Source organism: Leiobunum rupestre, chromosome 9 (genome assembly GCF_980474605.1).
Source record: "Leiobunum rupestre chromosome 9, qqLeiRupe1.1.hap1, whole genome shotgun sequence".
Lineage (NCBI taxonomy): Eukaryota > Metazoa > Arthropoda > Arachnida > Opiliones > Sclerosomatidae > Leiobunum > Leiobunum rupestre.
This window is the reverse complement of record NC_143392.1, coordinates 28,047,697-28,070,684: the sequence shown is the minus strand read 5'-3', so window position 1 is coordinate 28,070,684 and position 22,988 is coordinate 28,047,697. Positions and strand designations below refer to the sequence as shown.

Genomic DNA, 22,988 nt, shown 5'->3' with positions numbered 1-22,988 from the left:
CTTTAATCGAATTTTCTCTCCCCGTGAATGGTGTTTCAAGTACTGCTCTCTCTCTACCGAAAAAAGAAAATCAGGCCTCGCGTTCTCTCATCATTTCGGGTAAAACATTCCACGCGGTATTTTAGAAACAGTGCTTCTTTGTTATATATTGTATTATAGTTAGAGAAAGTCGGCTTTACTGATAAGATTTTCCATTTAATTAAACAGAGAAATCTTCATTCTTTCATTTCTCAATAAAGACCCATAAAATGTACTTCCGCCGTGAGTCAGTAGACTTCCGTTTTTTGTCATTTCCCCCCGCATTAACCTTTAATCTACGTACTTGAAAAGAGAAGAAGGAAAAAAACTGCGTCAAAAGTCCGAATCGTGTCTAGAAGCGAATACTTCAGATTTTTGACGCTCTACAGTCATTCAAAGCAGGTGCGCGTTTTCTAACGTTTCGCGGGAGTTTAAAACCTTCAGGCTTAATTAAGCGAAAAGGTATTTTGCAAAGGCTTAAATTATAATAAAAGTGTTTCCTTTTTATCTAGAATGCTAAATACGTAGTAATTTATCTTTTTTTATAATTTTAAATAGTCGGAAAGTACCTGTTCTAGTGGCGGCGGTGTTTTTATGGGAGCGCAACGCCATGTCTGCCAAGGTGGCCCTCACATTGGCCAGATTTACCAGAAAGAGTGACAACTTTAACGATCCTATTAAATCTTCCAGTTCCTCGACATTACCACGGGCTAAAAAGGCTTTCAAGGTAGATTCTTTTTTAGTAATAATTTATGTAGAAATTTAGTTTTTAAAGCGTAGATGTTAGCTGGTGGTGTAGATAAAGTTTGGAATGAGGTAAAGTGTTTCGATTAATTTTGAGAGAAATTGTCACGTCATTTTGTATTACTTTTTTACGCGACTAAAGATGGAATTTGAACTTAATAAGGTATAGAAGGGGTTTATCCATTGCGTTGTCCATATATAGAAAACTTGGTGTCGTATTTCGCAAACGATATATCTTAATGACGCGAAATTTTATACGGGAATTTTGAAACAATGGTATCATTTGACACTGGTTTGTTATGATTTAATAGGGATAATTTTATACAAAAGCTTAAACTTTGTTTTTATTCCCCTTTAATGTACAAAATTACCATACAGTTATTGGATATCCTGTACTTCAAATAATTTTAATTTCTTATTTGAATTGTAGCGGTTTTACTAAATCGTTTATTTTTGCTAAATTTCAACGCAAAAAGGTATAGAATTGCGCGTAATATTTATGCACTGAACACTTTCCGCAAATTTGTGGGTTTTATCTTCAAACAAGTATAGCGTGTATAATGAGGTCAAGTTAACTTAACAGTTCCTTCGATATAGACTTAACCATATGACTACCTTATGTACCTCTTTCAAGTAAACCAGTTGTGGACCTAATAATTACGTAAGATGCGCGAAGAATGTATTTTTTTTCACTGCCAAGCAACATTGTCATCCTTAATTACGCCTTAATAGATTTATGGTAATCAATTGTCAGCGAAATTAACGCTGTGTCGTTCCGTAATTTTGCCGAATTCGTTAATTATCCGGATGGAACCAGCGGGGATTCGCCGCAAAGTGGCTAGAAAAACGCGCTTTCTTACATACCATTATCTAAGACGGGAAATATTACGCTATCATAAGTAACGTAACATCCAAAAGTAAGACACTTCCTCCAGCTGCTTTATGATAGTCTGTTTCGCCAATGACGATATAAATCATGACGTATCTAAGGACTGACGCTCTCCGCGACTTATTACTAGTCTTTGTAAACGTTATTATTATAATAATTGTAAAAATAGCTTTTACTTTGGCAAAATAATGATAAATTATTCAATCGGAAAATATATTTAACTAATATAAAATGGAATATGTTACCTCTTGCGTCACAGACTCTTACTTTGACAAGTCTACGAGCGCGCGCTATAGTCGCCAGAGGAATATGTTTTTCTAGCGCGCGTGCAAATCGTGCGTGCGAAGAGTATACTAATAAAGCCGTGTTTTGTGACGTAAGTGCCACATATTTTTTTTTTACTTTTTATTAATTTTAATGCATAGAAACAAGGAGGATAGGAAGGGAGGCGAAGTAGGAGGGATGAACGCGCCAGCATCCTTGTAAGAAGCTTAGCGCGCGCTCGGCGGGAAAATTTTGGAAAAATGGCGGGAAGATTGCTACGCTACGTGTTGCCGCCATTTTTCCGAAATTTTCGCGCTAAACTTCTTACAAGGATGCTGGCGCGTTCATCCCTCCTACTTCGCTTCCCTTCCTATCCTCCTTGATAGAAACATCTATTATTTTCGAATTTGAGACTCAAATGTCATCGATACGTCACCCGTGAAGCAGCAACAACTTAAAAACAAGAAGGTCAATGTTACTTTATCATTTCAATATAGCCATTCTAAGTAGAAATATTCTAGGTCATACTTATAACTTTTATGTTACTTATGTTACTTGTATGATTTCAACGGCAGTATAAAAAAAAGAGTTTGGAATCTGAAAAATAATTAGGAGGCGTATATGGGCTCATAATCTATGGTCTATCTGTTGTTTTTTGGGTAACTGCACCCTTTCTTTAAGGGTGGGCGACCAAAATACGCCGTTTTTGGTTCGACCTCTTTTGGATTATGATTATCCCTTGACGTAAACGCTAGTAATCAAGGAATCCCAAAAAAATAAGGTACAATAATTAAAGTTATATCCTAGCTACCATTCTAAATTCAAAGATCCTCTTTCGAACCAATCCCCTGAAGTCATTTTTATAATTACAAAAATTATGTGACGACTGGAGTCTTAACTACCATCAGACAACATCGTGAAATTAGCATTTATTGTGTTTTGATAAAATATAAAAAGGAATTACCCTCTAACAAAATAATCTTCCAGCTCTTTTCGTAGGCCTTTAGTCACGAATTGTAAAAATGAATTTTTCCCACCTCGGTAAATGCGTATTTTTTTGCACCTGCAGCGAAATAAAAAAAAGATACTTAAATTGTTTAGTTGTACGTGTAATCGTGTATGGGTTTCCGTGGTTGGTCTTGCCCGACCACCATTATATAGGCTTTTATTTCTCTCTCTCTCTCTTGGTCGTTCCTTTTCTGTTGGTATGGATGTTTTTGTTGTGATTTCCTGAATTCGTGCGTGTCGGCAGTGTGGTTCCGGCTGTGGACCGCAGGAAATGGCCACTCCAAAGAAATGGAACTCCCGATTTAGAGTCCGCGGCACGCGCTGGTTCGCCCCCTCCCCCCGCACCCCCGTCCCTTGGCCCGAGCGTTAACCGCTTCCAGAGGTCACCATCCTCTCATTCAACGGTTGACCTTTTCATTGCTAGAGCTTCCCCTAAAAACGCCGATTCGCCGATTTTTCTCACTTCTGCGCGTCGAAAAACATTCTGACAACAACGTTTTTGTCGTTCAGTTTCTTGCGGAGGTTTTGGACCAAGAATATATAGCGCTATACCTATGGAGAATGACCAACGATTGTAAGTTGAGGCGATTTTTGGCGTTTCTTCTATATTCCACTTTACGGTCTGTCAATTTGCTCATCCCAGTAGATATCAATCAAATCATCCTTGCATCTCTTTGGTTTCCTAAAACTGAAGCTATTGAAACAGACGATGGTAACGTTTTGCCTTCCCCCTCTCGTGATAGGGGGGAAATTAGACCATGGTCCTTCTTTACTAAGTTTAAATAAATACATTCTGGTTTTGGGGTAATACTAGAATTTAAGCTTACGCCCGTTATCGCTGTCAAACAGTGATGGGCACCGCTGATCACATTTGAGAGGTTTATGTAATTTTGAGAGAAATTGAGCGGTAAAATATATTTTCAGTTCCTAAAATTGGGCGGAAATCACGAGCGCCTACTAACTATCCCAAAAATGAGTGACGAGTGCCTAATCCGGGTCTCAAAATTGAGCGTTAATTAACTAGCGCCTATTGCAGCTCTAAAAATTGAGTGGAAAATCACGAGCACCTGTTCAGGCTCTCAAAATTTAGTGGAAAATCACGAGCACCTGTTCAGGCTCTCAAAATTGAGTGGAAAATCACGAGCACCTGTTCATGCTCTCAAAATTGAGTGGAAAATCACGAGCACCAGTTAAAGCTCTCAAAAAATGAGTGGAAAATCACGAGCACCTGTTCAGGCTCTTAAAATTGAGTGGAAAATCACGAGCACCTGTTCAGGCTCTAAAAATTGAGTGGAAAATCACGAGCACCTGTTCATGCTCTCAAAATTGAGTGGAAAATCACGAGCACCAGTTCAAGCTCTCAAAAATGAGTGGAAAATCACGAGCACCTGTTCATGCTCTCAAAATTGAGTGGAAAATCACGAGCACTAGTTAAAGCTCTCAAAAAATGAGTGGAAAATCACGAGCAGCTGTTCAGGCTCTCAAAATTGAGTGGAAAAATCACGAAAACCAGTTAATCAGGCTCTCGAAATTGAGTGTAAAATCACGAGCACCAGTTCAAGCTCTCAAAAATGAGTGGAAAACCACGAGCACCAGTTCAGACTCTCGAAATTGAATGGAAAATCACGAGCACCAGTTCAGGCTCTAAAAATTGAGTGGAAAATCACGAGCATCTGTTCAGGCTCTAAAAATTGAGTGGAAAATCACGAGCACCTGTTCAGGCTCTCAAAATTGAGTGGAAAATCACGAGCACCAGTTAAAGCTCTCAAAAAATGAGTGGAAAATCACGAGCACCTGTTCAGGCTCTCAAAATTGAGTGGAAAAATCACGAGCACCAGTTAATCAGGCTCTCGAAATTGAGTGGAAAATCACGAGCACCAGTTCAGGCTCTAAAAATTGAGTGGAAAATCACGAGCACCAGTTCAGGCTCTCAAAATTGAGTGGAAAATCACGAGCACCAGTTCAGGCTCTAAAAATTGAGTGGAAAATCACGAGCACCTGTTCAGGCTCTCAAAATTGAGTGGAAAATCACGAGCACCAGTTCAGGCTCTCAAAATTGAGTGGAAAATCACGAGCACCTGTTCAGGCTCTCAAAATTGAGTGGAAAATCACGAGCATCTGTTCAGGCTCTCAAAATTGAGTGGAAAATCACGAGCACCAGTTCAGGCTCTAAAAATTGAGTGGAAAATCACGAGCACCTGTTCAGGCTCTCAAAATTGAGTGGAAAATCACGAGCACCAGTTCAGGCTCTCAAAATTGAGTGGAAAATCACGAGCACCTGTTCAGGCTCTCAAAATTGAGTGGAAAATCACGAGCATCTGTTCAGGCTCTCAAAATTGAGTGGAAAATCACGAGCACCAGTTCAGGCTCTAAAAATTGAGTGGAAAATCACGAGCACCTGTTCAGGCTCTCAAAATTGAGTGGAAAATCACGAGCACCAGTTCAGGCTCTCAAAATTGAGTGGAAAATCACGAGCACCTGTTCAGGCTCTCAAAATTGAGTGGAAAATCACGAGCACCTGTTCAGGCTCTCAAAATTGAGTGGAAAATCACGAGCACCTGTTCAGGCTCTAAAAATTGAGTGGAAAATCACGAGCACCTGTTCGGGCTCTCAAAATTGAGTGGAAAATCACGAGCACCAGTTCAAGCTCTCAAAAATGAGTGGAAAACCACGAGCACCAGTTCAGGCTCTCAAAATTGAATGTAAAATCACGAGCACCAGTTCAGGCTCTAAAAATTGAGTGGAAAATCACGAGCACCTGTTCAGGCTCTCAAAATTGAGTGGAAAATCACGAGCATCTGTTCAGGCTCTAAAAATTGAGTGGAAAATCACGAGCACCAGTTCAGGCTCTCAAAATTGAGTGGAAAATCACGAGCACCTGTTCAGGCTCTCAAAATTGAGTGGAAAATCACGAGCACCTGTTCAGGCTCTCAAAATTGAGTGGAAAATCACGAGCATCTGTTCAGGCTCTAAAAATTGAGTGGAAAATCACGAGCACCAGTTCAGGCTCTCAAAATTGAGTGGAAAATCACGAGCACCTGTCCAGGCTCTCAAAATTGAGTGGAAAATCACGAGCACCAGTTCAAGCTCTCAAAAATGAGTGGAAAATCACGAGCACCTGTTCAGGCTCTCAAAATTGAGTGGAAAAATCATGAAAACCAGTTAATCAGGCTCTCGAAATTGAGTGTAAAATCACGAGCACCAGTTCAAGCTCTCAAAAATGAGTGGAAAACCACGAGCACCAGTTCAGGCTCTCAAAATTGAATGTAAAATCACGAGCACCAGTTCAGGCTCTAAAAATTGAGTGGAAAATCACGAGCACCTGTTCAGGCTCTCAAAATTGAGTGGAAAATCACGAGCATCTGTTCAGGCTCTAAAAATTGAGTGGAAAATCACGAGCACCAGTTCAGGCTCTCAAAATTGAGTGGAAAATCACGAGCACCTGTTCAGGCTCTCAAAATTGAGTGGAAAATCACGAGCACCTGTTCAGGCTCTCAAAATTGAGTGGAAAATCACGAGCATCTGTTCAGGCTCTAAAAATTGAGTGGAAAATCACGAGCACCAGTTCAGGCTCTCAAAATTGAGTGGAAAATCACGAGCACCTGTTCAGGCTCTCAAAATTGAGTGGAAAAATCACGAAAACCAGTTAATCAGGCTCTCGAAATTGAGTGTAAAATCACGAGCACCAGTTCAAGCTCTCAAAAATGAGTGGAAAACCACGAGCACCAGTTCAGGCTCTCAAAATTGAATGTAAAATCACGAGCACCAGTTCAGGCTCTAAAAATTGAGTGGAAAATCACGAGCACCTGTTCAGGCTCTCAAAATTGAGTGGAAAATCACGAGCACCTGTTCAGGCTCTCAAAATTGAGTGGAAAATCACGAGCACCTGTTCAGGCTCTCAAAATTGAGTGGAAAATCACGAGCATCTGTTCAGGCTCTAAAAATTGAGTGGAAAATCACGAGCACCAGTTCAGGCTCTCAAAATTGAGTGGAAAATCACGAGCACCTGTTCAGGCTCTAAAAATTGAGTGGAAAATCACGAGCACCTGTTCAGGCTCTCAAAATTGAGTGGAAAATCACGAGCACCAGTTAAAGCTCTCAAAAAATGAGTGGAAAATCACGAGCACCTGTTCAGGCTCTCAAAATTGAGTGGAAAAATCACGAAAACCAGTTAATCAGGCTCTCGAAATTGAGTGTAAAATCACGAGCACCAGTTCAAGCTCTCAAAAATGAGTGGAAAACCACGAGCACCAGTTCAGACTCTCGAAATTGAATGGAAATCCGCGCGTGCCTATTCAGGCTCTCAAAAATTTGAGAGAGTGAGCAGTTAACCCGCGAGAGACCACGAGCCGCGTGCGAGCTGAGTGGTTCGCTATCGGAAGTGCCCATCACTGTGTCAAAGGTTAGACCGGCATCGCGTCTCGGTTGAAGAAACTACTTATTTCAACACCAATCTGATTTCTTTAAAACTTCCGTCAAAATTAGCTAATATATGTCTCCGTTTCAACTTATTTTTCAAAAAGTGTCACGACATACGTTAGAGTTACGAATAACCAAATAAAATTCGGCTTCAGTCCCGTTTCGTCCGCCGGAGCTGGCTCCTTCAATAAATCATTTGTCAGTTTATTTTAAAAATGACTTTCGCAACAAATTTTGGGATGGAACCGTCTCTTCGACACTGCGCGGGAGAGTAAATAGATTAAACTGGAAAATCGTGTTATATATTACCGAAGCTAGATGGCGGCGCAGTATCCATCACTTAACTCCGTCACGTGGGCGTAAATAAAAAAAAGGGCGCGTTCCTAAAAAGTCCAAAACACCCACCTTTTTTCACCATACTTTTTACGCTTAAGGGTGCATAAGCTATTTACAAAATTGGCGTTAAAATAGCGCGATTAAACTTCGTCGGTTTTATCTTTATTGACCTAGGCGTACCTCTAACCGGAAGTAGTCATATATTTCCAGTTAAAACTATTTTAAACAAATCCATATTTTGAAGGGACGATTTGTACATTTTCCGGTTAAAATTTTAAATAATTATTAAAAATAACTTACAGGAAATGTCGTAATATTAATTCATTTTTATTAATATCTCTTTTTATGTCTTTAAACTGTTATAAGAATATATTCAATTCCTTAAAAGTGTGGGTTTTGGAAGCGTTTCAAGAGAAAATGTTCTTGATATTTTACGACGAATCGTATTTAAAAAAGTAAACCATTTTTTTCGCCGTCGCAACTGGGGGATGAGTGCTGGCTTTAGATTTTCTCCCGTTCCCTTCTTTTGCCAACTTGAATCGATAATTTTGCTCGTGGAGAGAAAAAACCGCATTTCACCCTCCAAGTCTCCCTCATTAACGCTGAAAAGGAAAATCTATACGAAAGTTCTGTCATCAATTTTTTTGCTCTCGCTCTCTACCTTCCATCTCAATGCAGTTTTTCCAGGTAAGATACGGGGAGCCTCTTAGCTTTTTCTCGCTCAGGTACTTCGGTAGATAAATAGAAGATATTTTTTTTAACCGTCAAGAGTCCTTAAAAACGTTTGGAGGAAAATGGCCCCTGGAAATTTACTTCTCCCTGAACACCGCGGTAGACATATTTGTTCTGTTTCCCTTTAGGGGTTGACTGAATTCAAGCAAGAATTGATAAAAAATATTTGCTGCCTATGAGAGGAAATATTATATTATCTGAAAAATTATTTTGGCAGCACTGTATCTTAAATTATTTTGGAAGCACTGTATCTTAAATTATTTTGGAAGCACTGTATCTTAAATTATTTTGGAAGCACTGTATCTTAAATTATTTTGGAAGCACTGTATCTTAAATTATAATAAATAATAATAATAATAATAATAATAATAATAATAATCAGCTTGGCTAATACGGAAGGCACTACCTTAGGCCTAAGTCATCAAGCGACTTTTAAAGCCATTAATTCAGGTGGCCGGGTTACAATGCGTAGGAGGCTGGTGGCCAGCCACGCGAGCCAACAGCTCCATATCTTGGCAGCACTGTATCTTAATAATCTCTTGGCAGCTCTGCATCTGAAAAATTATCTTGGCAGCACTGTATCTAAAAATTTCTTCAGGCAGCACTGTATTTTAAAAATTGTTCTTCTAGCGCTGTTTGCTTTAATCTCAAATTATAAGCTGAAAACGTAAGACGTTTATCGAGAGTTGTCAGCCACTCGCGTATTTGGATGTAGACTTTACCCCTTTCGCACATTTAAAGGTCAAAGTTCACCCCCCCCCTAGGGTTCAAATATCTTTTTTGCTTTCCCCTCGAAACCCCTACAGCGACGGTCGGCTCGCACTCCCGACTTCTCAACTTTGAAGGATCAAATCAGGCATTGTAAGCGCTGTCAAAATTGTCAGCAGTTCCAGTGTTCTGGAGAACCGCGAAGTCCGAATTACGAGGTGACCATCTCTATCAATAGGTCGATAACGAAGAGGAAAGCAAAAATATGTTTGAACCCTTTGCGTCCATGGTCAATTACAGGCTTAGCCACGTGTCGAAAACGTGTATTGAAATTGAAGGAATGTAGATTGTTGAAGGAATGTAGATTGTACAGAATAAAGTTCAGTCTACAATACGGTCATCTTTTAGCCGAACTCAACGGTCACTATCATTTTCAGAGTCCGAACTAAAAATTTGCAACTTTTGGGAAGCCATTACTTGTATAAAATATAAAATTATTTTTAGGGGCAGGTGTAAAAAAGTATTTTTGTGGTTAAATTAAGTAACTGTATTTAAAAGTATTTTGTGGGTAAATTAAGTAATTGTATTTAAAAAAAAATTGTTTGTAAATTAAGAAATTGTATTTAAAAGTATTTTGTGGGTAAATTAAGTAATTGTATTTAAAAGTGTTTTTGTAGGTAAATTAAGTAATTCTATTTAAGTGTTTTTGTGGGTAAATTAAGTAATTGTATTTAAAAGTATTTTTGTGGGTAAATTAAGTAATTGTATTTAAAAGTATTTTTTACGGTTAAAAGCGGATAATTTAATAATATAATTTAATAAATAGATTAAATAGGGGTATGATAATTACAAGCCATTGTTAAACCCTGGCCAGTTTTTATTTGAAAAAAGTATAGAATGGGGAACTTCCTTTCATGGATTTCAGATTCTTAAAGGGAATATAACCTGCAAAGCATCCTTGGGTATTAGCCTAGCTGATTATTATTATTATTTATTATTATTATGGAAGATCCCTTAAATTTTTCAAATTACCCTGTACAGTGGTGCCAAATATTTTTAAATCCAAAGGCAAGAGTGGCCAGAGCTGCAAACGTTGGTGTTCCACACCAAATACCTGAGGTTATATTCCCTTTAAAGGGAGTAGTAAATTTCCGTATTTTACTAATTTTACATTTCTACAGAATCTCGGTCTAGCCGTCGTTAGTTACGTTAAAACGAAGTTGTATCGCGTGTTAGTAATTTCGTTTTAGATTATACTCTGTATTATATTTTTAATTTACGAAGGTGTAAAGGTAGTTAAAATAGCCAGAATAACCGTGTCTATGACTACGTTTATACGCCACCCTGGTTTTTAGATTAAAATCTACAACCGCATTTCAAGTACATTTACGACGACAAAATGTAACGCGCTCTACATTTTCTCCATAATTACGCGCCGACGTCATTAGAGGGAGCTACGAAGTGTTTGGGAAAATCGGGGATAGTAATGGGGGGGGGGGGGGGCAGTAACTTAATTCCGAATCCTAATTTCCCGCTCGGTTAAATCTTCACTGCTGTATAGTACTACCATAGGAGTTTTCCCTCCAGTTTACACAGTTAATGGTTTAGCAGAATCTAAGCTTGGGGAAAAGTGTACGCGTCAAAACCTAATTTTTGATTAAACCTAACTTCATCTTTTGCCTAAACTTCATCTTTTGCCTAAACTTCATCTTTTGCCTAAACTTCATCTTTTGCCTAAACTTCATCTTTTGCCTAAACTTAATTTTTTGCCTAAACTTAATTTTTTGCCTAAACTTAATTTTTTGCCTAAACTTCATTTTTTGCCTAAACTTCATTTTTTGCCTAAACTTCATTTTTTGCCTAAACTTCATTTTTTGCCTAAACTTCATTTTTTGCCTAAACTTCATTTTTTGCCTAAACATTATATTTTGCCTAAACTTTTTATTTGCCTACACACTTTTTTTTGACTACACACAACTTCTTTTTTTGCCTACACACAACTTCTTTTTTTGCCTACACACAACTTTTTTTTTGCCTACACACAACTTTTTTTTTTTTGCCTACAACTAACTTCATTTTTTGGCTTCACCTAACCTCATTTTTTCCCTACACCTAACTTAATTTTTTTGGCTTCACCTAACCTCATTTTTCCCTACACCTAACTTCATTTTTTGGCTTCACCTAACCTCATTTTTCCCTACACCTAACTTCATTTTTTGGCTTCACCTAACCTCATTTTTTCCCTACACCTAACTTCATTTTTTGGCTTCACCTAACCTCATTTTTTCCCTACACCTATCTTCATTTTTTGGCTTCACCTAACCTCATTTTTTCCCTACACCTAACTTCATTTTTTGGCTTCACCTAACCTCATTTTTTCCCTACACCTAACTTCATTTTTTGGCTTCACCTAACCTAATTTTTTTTGTGTAAACCTAACCTAATTTTTTTGCCTACACCTAACTGAATTTCTTAGAAACAAGATCACTTAATCCGCAGCCAATGAAACTGGAAAGGGTTGCTACGTTTAGTCCTACAGACGTTTCCTCCTAAACGTGAATCAACAGCGCCTCTCGCGGTAAAAACGTGAAATGCGTTGATCCCTTTAAAGGGGAACACGATAGTCATCGCGTTTTGTGTAGTGGCGTCGCGTGGCTTCCTCTCGGCGTAGAATGAGGAATGAAGGAATCTCAATGGCGGTCGGGAAGGCTTATGACGAGAGATGTCGGGGATCAAGTATTAGTCGTCTGCCCGCTTCGTCATAATAATAATACCCCTTTTAGCGTACGGAGCGACCATCGTCCCCGTGCCTCTTGCCTCGATTGTCTCCTTTATGCTCGTGAAATGTCGTACATAATTTGTGACATAATGCCCGCTATTACTCTAATTGAGCCATTCGAACCTAGCGGAGTAACTACTTGTCGTTCAGATATGATCCCCGAGACGGTGACTCATCAGCTAGGCCAGACCCGTTTCATAATCCTCGCGTCCAATTAAGAGACCACATGTTCTCCGTGCCTTGATTATGATGTACGCGTGTGTTAGTCCAAGACTGGAGGCGTTTATGAGAAAAGCACGAACCGCGAATTTCATTTTCTACTCGTTTCCAACAGTCAAAAAATGTGAATGTTTGCGTTCGATTAAGTACCATCTCGCTATATTACGAGAATTAAGGTCCTTTCACGGAGGTAACGCCATTAGAGGGCGATTTTTAATTACTATAAGTCGCCACAGATGGAGCCAACAGTCTTAAAATTAGAAAATTTAATTTATTCAGAAACCGCGACAATTTTTTCGTCCTAATATTTATGTTGAATTGTTCTTGATTTGAAATTTCGTTAATATTTTTTTGCATAACATAAGTAGTTTTTTTTGTAGTAAATATGTAAATTTATACCCTTAACGAGAAACGTTTGTTTCCCTTTAAAGGCCTAGGTTTGCTTCTGCCTTTCCCCCTTTAAAATTACTTGCCTGAAAAGCAAATACCCTGGTGGTGGGCCAACATGTTCAGCAGTTGGCCTACCATCACGGTATTTGCTTTTCAGGCAAGTTAATTTAAGAGGGACAGGGAGAAGCAAACCTAGGCCTTTAAGCAGTTTTTGAAAGTTGAAGTATTTTTCCAAAGAAATGTAACTCTAGCAACAAGCCTTTGAAATGTATATCTAGGGGGTACTTCCGGTTATTAATTATAAGGCTTAAGTTAGAATGTTACCGGAAGTTATTCTCAAAGTGCCCCTAAGTTACTATTCCTTCGAGGGCTCCACATACTCTAGTCTAGAGCTGTGATTTTCAACCTTTATTTTTCGTGGTCGCTATCAGAAACGAAATCCGCGAAATCCCTGAAATTTTTGGAATGAAATAATATCACGGGGGTCGGTGGGCCAAGCCCCCAGCCTTTGGAAAACCAATGTTTTAAAACAAAATCGCTTCCTATTTCAAATATATGATTCTTTTATTTATGAAAAAATAAATTATTATTTATAATTATCAACAAAACTGCATAATTTTCAATTTATTAACCTAACTAACACAAATATGAAGTAGAATAGGCTATATTATACAGTGTTTCAAAGGGATATGCAAAAATGTTAAGGAGTTGTATTGTGTGAGTTCAGAAGTATGCGTGTTTTTCCCCATTTTCCTACGATGAGTGAAAAGAGCGCCAGAGAGCTTCAAAGTGTGGCCCATGGAAGTAGGCTGCAACAAGCGGGAAAACCAAGCAGCATGGACTTTAAATACTGTTTGTTTACTCTTTTACGCTGGTTACCTCGATTTGTTTACAAAGTCCTTTTTTACCTATCACACGAACCCAAACCTTAATGTTCGCGTTTCCCCGCTGCTTGGTTTAATTAGTGTATTAGCACAAGTAGCTTGTATTATTTTAATTATATATTTGTTATTTGGGTTTTTAACCTTTTAATATATTTTTGGAAATTTTTCCGCGGAACCCCTGCAGCTTTATCGCGGAAGCCCGGGTTGCCCCGGTACACAGGTCGAAAACCACTGCGCTACAGCAAATCTATTTTAGAAATCTTTAAATCAACTTGAAAATACCGTATTTTTAGCGAAAATCAGTTCCAAAATCAGTCTATGAAATCAGAAATCAACACGAACATCGTACTCTGAAATCTCTAAACCAGTTTGTTTTCTGAAATAACTTTGAGATTCAAATCCAGTACACAAAATTTGCAAGTGTCGCTCTTTAATTTCTACAATTTTTCTAAAACATCCAACAAATTAACGCGTATTTAGGGCTGTTTCAATAGCGTAATTTATTGAAATATAATTTCAAAAGGAAACGTAGTGAAACTAAAAGGTCAAATTTTAATCAAAACCTCATTAATAAATCTCGCATTACATAGCTATTCAACTCTCCTCTTATAAGTCAATATTTCCCCTTCTAGGCGTGGAAACCTCTGCAAAGTTTCTAATAGCTTTAGGCTATATGGGGCTGCTTTTCAATATTCCAGTAATTGTAGGACTTCTCCATTAAATTAAATTCAACACGGGGCCTTAGTGGGGGAGAGGAGGGGGGCGAGGTGGCCCATGGGAACGCCAACATCAGTACGGAAAGCCGGCTTCGCTGCAGGATCGATTTCGGCGTAGTTTTTTACTCGCGTTGCCCAACTTTTGGGCCAGGTTCAGAGGCGCGTATCATATCGCTAAGCCAGATTCACGTATCGCTGATTCTTAATTCTTCGTAGCCTCCTCTTCTCTGCTGGGCTCTGCTTGATAAAAGCCCCTTATATTTTTATGACATCCCCCGCTCTCAGCAAGAAAACCTTGAAAAGCAGCTGCGACGAAGATATCACCCTCTCGAAATCTGGCCGTCTTTCTAACGTCTTCGGATTAGATACGCGGACCCGGGTTCTAGCGACACGCTGTCATGACCTGTTATTGTTTATAATAACAATGTCCTCTGTAGAAAGCTTTAATGTCTAAGAAAAACAGATGGAAAATGAAAGGACGGTACGCTAATCGATAACTCTCCCTCTCTTAGCAATGATGTTATTTTTAATTATAATAATAATAATAATTTAGGCTGTAATATCTTAGGCCCAAATCATCTGGTGACTTATAATGCCATTAATTCATTAACTCAACGCGTAAGGAGTTGTTCCAAGCTTTCACCCCAACTGGAATCGAACCCGGCTTCTCTCGCTGCGATGTGGAAGTGCTAACCACTTCGCCAATCCACATTAATGTCCCATTTTTTAGATGATCAACCGTTGATATCAATGAAATTATTTAACATGTGTAGTTCGAAAATATATTTAACATGTGTAGTTCGAAAATATATTTAACATGTGTAGTTCGAAAATATATTTAACATGTGTAGTTCGAAAATATATTTAACATGTGTAGTTCGAAAATATATTTAACGTGTGTAGTTCGAAAATATATGTAACGTGTGTAGTTCGAAAATATATGTAACGTGTGTAGTTCGAAAATATATGTAACGTGTGTAGTTCGAAAATATATGTAACGTGTGTAGTTCGAAAATATATGTAACGTGTGTAGTTAGAAAATATATGTAACGTGTGTAGTTTGAAAATATATTTAACGTGTGTAGTTCGAAAATATATTTAACATGTGTAGTTCGAAAATAATTTACGTGTGTAGTTCGAAAATATATTTAACGTGTGTAGTTTGAAAATATATTTAACGTGTGTAGTTCGAAAATATATTTAACGTGTGTAGTTCGAAAATATATTTAACATGTGTAGTTCGAAAATATATTTAACATGTGTAGTTCGAAAATATATTTAACATATATTGAAAATATTTCCGAATTAACTTTTGCTTCCAATTAATTAAATATAAACATATAATATTTAAAATATATGAATTTAAATATATAGTAATAAATAATATATATATTTCCCTCTACAAAATTGATATAATTTCAAGCAATTGGTGTATTTTTACTACACTGAAAGGAAGCTATAAAAATTGTGGATCCGGAATGTAGCTTTTTTCAGGTTCTAGTATTACGGTAATTATAATTATAAAACTGGCAATTAATAATAATGATTACTCGTTTAATTAGCGCTACCTGTATGTAGATTGTTGAAAAATCCTTGGGAGCCCCAAACGACCAGCTTTGGCTACGTTGTGGGTGCAGTATTTGATTTGTTCCTTTGGGGGAGGTTTGCGCGAAACGAAACCCAACAAATTTCTTTAATTAGGGGCTTTGATATTTCGCCATAACCCAAAATTTGAGCGGAATATTATTAACATTAATCGTCCAAAACGCTTTCTCGACAGTGGGGTTCGTAATCTACGTCTCGACACCCACTGCATGTCTTAAGGGGCCTCCGTGTAACGAAAAAAAAACACTTCCTATAGTTACCTAACACCGAAATCAAAAGCGGGGAGTTTGGTAAAGACTACGCCCTGACAACTTGATTTTAAAGAACCATCGTTTAAGCCTAGTTTCCATAGTACAAAACCCATCATTATAACATGGGTACGTGGAGATAAAACCTACGCATTTTCCACACCCATATTTTGACAATAAATTTCGATGTCTCTAGCATTTTAATTCGTGGCCTTAAATATTTGGATTTTCCGATTGATTTTGCGACCTTAAACCCTCTTCTGTTTTGTAACTCTTGATGAAATATGATATTCCGTTATGTAAAATAAAAAAATATTCTTTATCACACGATGGAACTAAGCCTTGGCCATTAAAGGAAAAAAACTGTAATCCTTTCTACGACTGTACCGTAATTAAGTCTAATGGAAAACATGTGGATTTCCAAAGCGAGGCGTTTGGTAGATGAGCTTAATTACTAACGGTTTTATATTTCTTACGTTGAAATAATTAGAGAATGGGTTGAGTATAATTTTTCTACGTATTGTAAAAACCGTATGTTCTGATAAAAGTATTTTAATATGTCAGCTATGAAAAAATATTGCGGTTGAGATCGTTTGCTCGCGTATGATATTAGCTTTCTACTTAACATGGAAAGGGTTTTAGATTAGATAATATTCTTCCTCTTAATAAGAATACGTACAAGTTGCTTCAAAATGCTCGTCTCGTGGGAGTTTATCAATATGGTTTTCCTGGAAATCGACCTTTTATCAAAGCGAAAACGTCTGGTAGGCTATTTTTGAAACATAATGTACTCAAATCACCCAATATCGAAGTTCACGGCGCGCGTTAGTTTTTATAAGATAGTAATTACGCTATCAACTTAAATTAGCTAATTTTGAACTTTGCCAAGCCTTTACCTGTGTCTCTAGACAACCGTCTCAAATATATGTAAAAAGTAACCGCGAAAGATAAACTACGCGAATGAGATATAAAGCAGGGTTATCAACTGTTTGAAGATTTTTATTTTTCTGCTGATAACGCATCAAAATTATCGCTTTTCCCGTACACACGAAGCTCTAGCCTAGGCTTATAATACACTTTTAATAAATTTTTAACACGAATAACGTTAAACCTTAAATTAAACCCTACCCTGCCACATAAATTTGTTTTTATTTTGTTTTAATCGAAGAAGTGGATTTTATTTTAATCGAAGAAATCTATTTTATTTTAATCGAAGAAATCTATTTTATTTTAATCGAAGAAGTCGATTTTATTTTAATCGAAGAAGTCGATTTTATTTTAATCGAAGAAGTCGATTTTATTTTAATCGAAGTCGATTTTATTTTAATCGAAGTCGATTTTATTTTAATCGAAGTCGATTTTATTTTAATCGAAGTCGATTTTATTTTAATCGAAGTCGATTTTATTTTAATCGAAGTCGATTTTATTTTAATCGAAGTCGATTTTATTTTAATCGAAGTCGATTTTATTTTAATCGAAGTCGATTTTATTTTAATCGAAGTCGATTTTATTTTAATCGAAGTCGATTTTATTTTAATCGAAGTCGATTTTATTTTAATCGAAGTCGATTTTATTTTAATCGAAGTCGATTTTATTTTAATCGAAGTCGATTTTATTTTAATCGAAGTCGATTTTATTTTAATCGAAGTCGATTTTATTTTAATCGAAGTCGATTTTATTTTAATCGAAGTCGATTTTATTTTAATCGAAGTCGATTTTATTTTAATCGAAGTCGATTTTATTTTAATCGAAGTCGATTTTATTTTAATCGAAGTCGATTTTATTTTAATCGAAGTCGATTTTATTTTAATCGAAGTCGATTTTATTTTAATCGAAGTCGATTTTATTTTAATCGAAGTCGATTTTATTTTAATCGAAGCGGTCGATTTGGTTTTAATCGAAGCGGTCGATTTGGTTTTAATCGAAGCGGTCGATTTGGTTTTAATCGAAGCGGTCGATTTGGTTTTAATCGAAGTGGTCGATTTGGTTTTAATCGAAGCGGTCGATTTGGTTTTAATCGAAGTGGTCGATTTGGTTTTAATCGAAGTGGTCGATTTGGTTTTAATCGAAGCGGTCGATTTGGTTTTAATCGAAGCGGTCGATTTGGTTTTAATCGAAGAAATCTATTTGGTTTTAATCGAAGCGGTCGATTTGGTTTTAATCGAAGCGGTCGATTTGGTTTTAATCGAAGCGGTCGATTTGGTTTTAATCGAAGCGGTCGATTTGGTTTTAATCGAAGCGGTCGATTTGGTTTTAATCGAAGCGGTCGATTTGGTTTTAATCGAAGCGGTCGATTTGGTTTTAATCGAAGCGGTCGATTTGGTTTTAATCGAAGCGGTCGATTTGGTTTTAATCGAAGCGGTCGATTTGGTTTTAATCGAAGCGGTCGATTTGGTTTTAATCGAAGCGGTCGATTTGGTTTTAATCGAAGCGGTCGATTTGGTTTTAATCGAAGCGGTCGATTTGGTTTTAATCGAAGCGGTCGATTTGGTTTTAATCGAAGCGGTCGATTTGGTTTTAATCGAAGCGGTCGATTTGGTTTTAATCGAAGCGGTCGATTTGGTTTTAATCGAAGCGGTCGATTTGGTTTTAATCGAAGCGGTCGATTTGGTTTTAATCGAAGCGGTCGATTTGGTTTTAATCGAAGCGGTCGATTTGGTTTTAATCGAAGCGGTCGATTTGGTTTTAATCGAAGCGGTCGATTTGGTTTTAATCGAAGCGGTCGATTTGGTTTTAATCGAAGCGGTCGATTTGGTTTTAATCGAAGCGGTCGATTTGGTTTTAATCGAAGCGGTCAATTTGGTTTTAATCGAAGCGGTCGATTTGGTTTTAATCGAAGCGGTCGATTTGGTTTTAATCGAAGCGGTCGATTTGGTTTTAATCGAAGCGGTCGATTTGGTTTTAATCGAAGCGGTCGATTTGGTTTTAATCGAAGCGGTCGATTTGGTTTTAATCGAAGCGGTCGATTTGGTTTTAATCGAAGCGGTCGATTTGGTTTTAATCGAAGCGGTCGATTTGGTTTTAATCGAAGCCCCTCGATTTGGTTTTAATCGAAGCCCCTCGATTTGGTTTTAATCGAAGCCCCTCGATTTGGTTTTAATCGAATAATTTTTTTTGTAAATTAGTGGAATTAAATCAGCCAACCCAATTTATTTCGGTATGCGTGCAACATCTTCGGTATGTTTCGTAAAACGTTAGGGTTATAGGGCCGTACGTGAAATACGAACCGTGGATAATTTTGATGAGCGCCTAATAGTTTTTGTGTTATTATTGGCGGGACTATTTTCGCGTTGCGCGTGATCCTGTAACGCTAACATTTCGTGAACAACTATTTTCTCCCCTTTTTAGTTCGCCCGAGTAGCGGGCAGGTGGCGCTACGGAGCCGTGAACCTCTCGGCAGGGCGTGAGACTGATACGCGCTCACGAACTTTACAAAAATTTGCAAAATGGAATTCCTACTAATGCCAGCCTTGTCTCCTCGCCTCGAAATGTAAACGGGATTTGTTTTATTACGTAAACCCCTTATTTAAAACAAAAATATTTATATACCGGTTTTGTTTTGCTCAGAGTTATTTTTTAACTCTTTTTATTGTTTCATTCGGATGCTTTATGGACGGCCCCTCCTTATAAACGCGTTTTCCCTTGTTGTCAAAATGATGTGGCCTCGTTCTGTAAATTATATTTAAATAAAATTGATGGATTGGAGAAATAAGGATTTAAGAAAATATTTATTTTATGCTTTAAACAAATTAGTTTCGGTAATTTTACAGGTGATTTAAAGTTAATTTTAATTTTATATGTTGAACATTTTACAAGTTACATTCGTACAAATCTCGTACACTCGCGAGAAAAATGATATTAGTAATCTTGAAATAAACTGGAAAATCACGAAATCTGGGCGAAAATCAGTTCCTAAATTCAGAAATAAATACGAAATCTCAATTTCACTTGCTGATTACTGAAATCACTTTAAAATTTAGAATCCCGTACGTAAAATTTACGTAATATCATAAGTTTTGAGATATTGCTGGCGAAAAAATTGGTACGTTCAGTAACGCAAATCTGGAAAAATCGGTTTGTACTTGATGTTTGCTTGTCGTCATAGACTAGTGACGTAGAAAGTTACTGAACGGTATTATTTCTAGTCAGCGCTGTTTTTAAAGATGGCGGCTATAAATGTTACGGGGCCCGAAATTCGAAGGAAGCGAAAAATATTATTTTCAATAATTAATGAGTTGGTTGACGACAACATTCTTCATTGTTACAACGATCAGTCTTTTATTTAAAAAGCGAAATCGGCCATTGCAGTAGCCGAGGCATTCCAATTAAATGATAGGCCTTTGACCAAACCAGTAGAATTGTTGATTAAAACTACAGTTGTATAATTTTAACTCCTCCGCCAGCTAAACTGTAAACACCACACCGACGCGTTTGACGTCAAGACATATAGAAAACCTTCTCTCCGGGATGGTTTTTTTTATGAGCATCTGATGCCCATTGTGACGTCAAATCGGAAACGCCAAAAATCGTACAGTAACCAAATTTTGGCATCGATAACTCATCGATGTTTTTGATGAGCGTTACTGAACGTACCCAATAGCTTTCTATTCTCGACCGAAAACTATCGCTACGCCCCTTTGGTTCGCCATTGAAACCTAGATTGGTAACAGCTAAAGCTGATGCTATTAATTTTTCCTCATCGTTATTCGTCAATTTAACTGTATAATTAACGATACTTGCATTTCAATATAATTTTTGCATCGTTTGCTTATATTTTTATAAGTTTATTTGAGAAAAAACGTTCTTATGACCATTTAATTTGTCTGTAACAGACGCTGGATCATAGGCGCTACCTCGGAGATGCTAGCGCAGTTACGCCACTTAAACTCGTTTCGGTCGCGAATAGCTATTACATCATGGAAATGGTTTATAAAAATACATGCTGTAAATTCTGCGATTTGCCGGCAAAATAACTCTCTTTGAAAACTGCCTAGGAAGGTGCGAGGGGCAAGTCACTTCCATTTTGGGTGCGTCTTAATCATAGTAAAATGATTAAATCAGGGTAATCGTGATTAAATCATGGTAATCAACATTAAAAAATCTAATCAAGATTAGAAAATTTAATCACGATTTAAACGATATTTAATCATTCTAATCATGATCTAATCTTTTTAATCATTTTAAACAGTTTTAATCATTTTAATCAGATTTAATCATTTAATCATTTTAAACAGATTTAATCATTTAATCATTATTTAATCAGATTTAAACATTTAATCATTATTAAATCAGATTTAAACATTCTAATCATGATTAAACGTGATTTAATCAAGTTAATCGTGATTAAAATGAATTTAATCAAAATAATTTCTTTTGAGGGGTGCGTCGTTAATCAAGGAAGTGACCTGCCCCTCGGGAAGGTGTCATTTTTGCGTTATAGATGAATACTTTTCTCTTAAGAGTTATATTATATACTTTTGATATTACAATAGCCTACTTTGATTTAAAATTCAAATTATAGTACGTTTTTATAACTTAACAATGTTCATTTATAGCTGGCCCTACGAAAGTTTAATTTTTACGTCCTACACGAATACTCATAAGAAATATGATATAACGGCCTACTTTAAAGGGAATATAACCTCAGGTATTTGGTGTGGAACACCAACGTTTGCAGCTCTGGCCGCTCTTGCCTTTGGCTTTAAAAATGTTTGGCGCCACTGTACAAGGAAATTTGAAAAATTGAAGAGGTCTTCCATAAAGATTACCTTGCAGGTTATATTCCCTTTAAAGCAAGTGTCGGCTCGACGCGAAGTAGCTCTTTTTTCAACAGATGTCGCTAGCGTCGAAATAAAAACAAGATGCTTACGCTACATTTTGAACCAAAATGCGACACATAAAAGTACCACTCGCGTTGATTGGCTTGTTTGTAAATTTTACAATAACTTAAATTACAGTAATTTTTTACAATATATTTTATATGGGATATATAATTTAGGTTAAATTCTACTAACGACGTAAGTAGAGTATAAGTTGTATAATTATAATACAGACCTGAAAACCTTGAAAACCTGGAAAGATCAAGGAATAGGCGATAGCATCAGTACCGGATTTACTAAAGGTGGTGCCCTAGGCAAATTTTAATGGGGGCCTATTTAAGGAAAGCATAAAAACGCAAAACTCGCGAGGTGGGGGCCTACAGGCCTAGTCCTTAATCCGACAGTGGATTGCAGAAACTTCAAGGTAAACTGGGTAAAATTTCTTTCGGAGAAACATTTGAGCGCCATCAAACGGTAGAAACCTTTAAAAATAGTCACGTGGTTATAAAATTACTTTAAAGTTTACCGTCCAGCTTCATTGTGCAAATCTTTAAAAGTTTAACTTTTAAAGAAAGTCATACTTAAAATTTTGTGGTAAATATTTATACTTTTTTAAAAGAAAAAAATATTAATTTGTTAAACTTAATTTAACGACGACTCAGACATAAGTATTATTATTGTTATTATTATTGTGATAGTGATGTTGAGTATCGGACTAAAACACATTTTTAACTTAGGGGCTGCTTCACTAAGCCTATGTTTTGATCACGGTCAACCCCGATCGCGGAAACGCGTTATAGAAATTGGCAGTGCTATGACAAATTTCCGGAAACATTTTAACAAGTTAGCTAAGACCGAAAAAAATTATACTATACTAAGAAAAATCAGGGAAATATCAGGGAAAACGGGTAGGTGGCGTGGCGGAGTGGTAAGCACTTTCGCCTCGCAGCAAAGAGGAGCCGGGTTCGATTCTAGCTTGTGGCACTGGATGAAAACTCGGATCCACTCCTTCTGCGTAGAGTTTGCCAGTTAAAATGGTTCTCCCCCGAGTTCTTCGGTTTCCCCTTTCTATAAAAACTTGTAGAGATTAACGGTAATAGTAAGTGTAGGGAGTTGTTGGCTCACGTGGAATGAAGGGCTTGCCACCACCCTCCTACGCATTGTAAGTTTGTAACCCGGACACCTGTTTAAGGCATTAAAAGTCGCTAGA

At 37.1% G+C, this 22,988-nt stretch overlaps 1 protein-coding gene across 1 annotated transcript in view; it reads left to right on the top strand.

Annotated features, from left to right (window-relative positions):
* The window catches only part of p130CAS (Serine_rich_CAS and FAT-like_CAS_C domain-containing protein p130CAS), an 84,085-nt gene continuing 61,097 nt past the window's right edge, over positions 1-22,988 (top strand). Inside the window, exons 1-2 of the mRNA XM_090159353.1 lie at positions 1-480; positions 577-745. Of these exons, the coding sequence (XP_090015479.1) occupies positions 629-745 (117 nt within the window). The 5' untranslated portion in view covers positions 1-480; positions 577-628. The remainder of the gene's footprint in view (positions 481-576; positions 746-22,988) is intronic.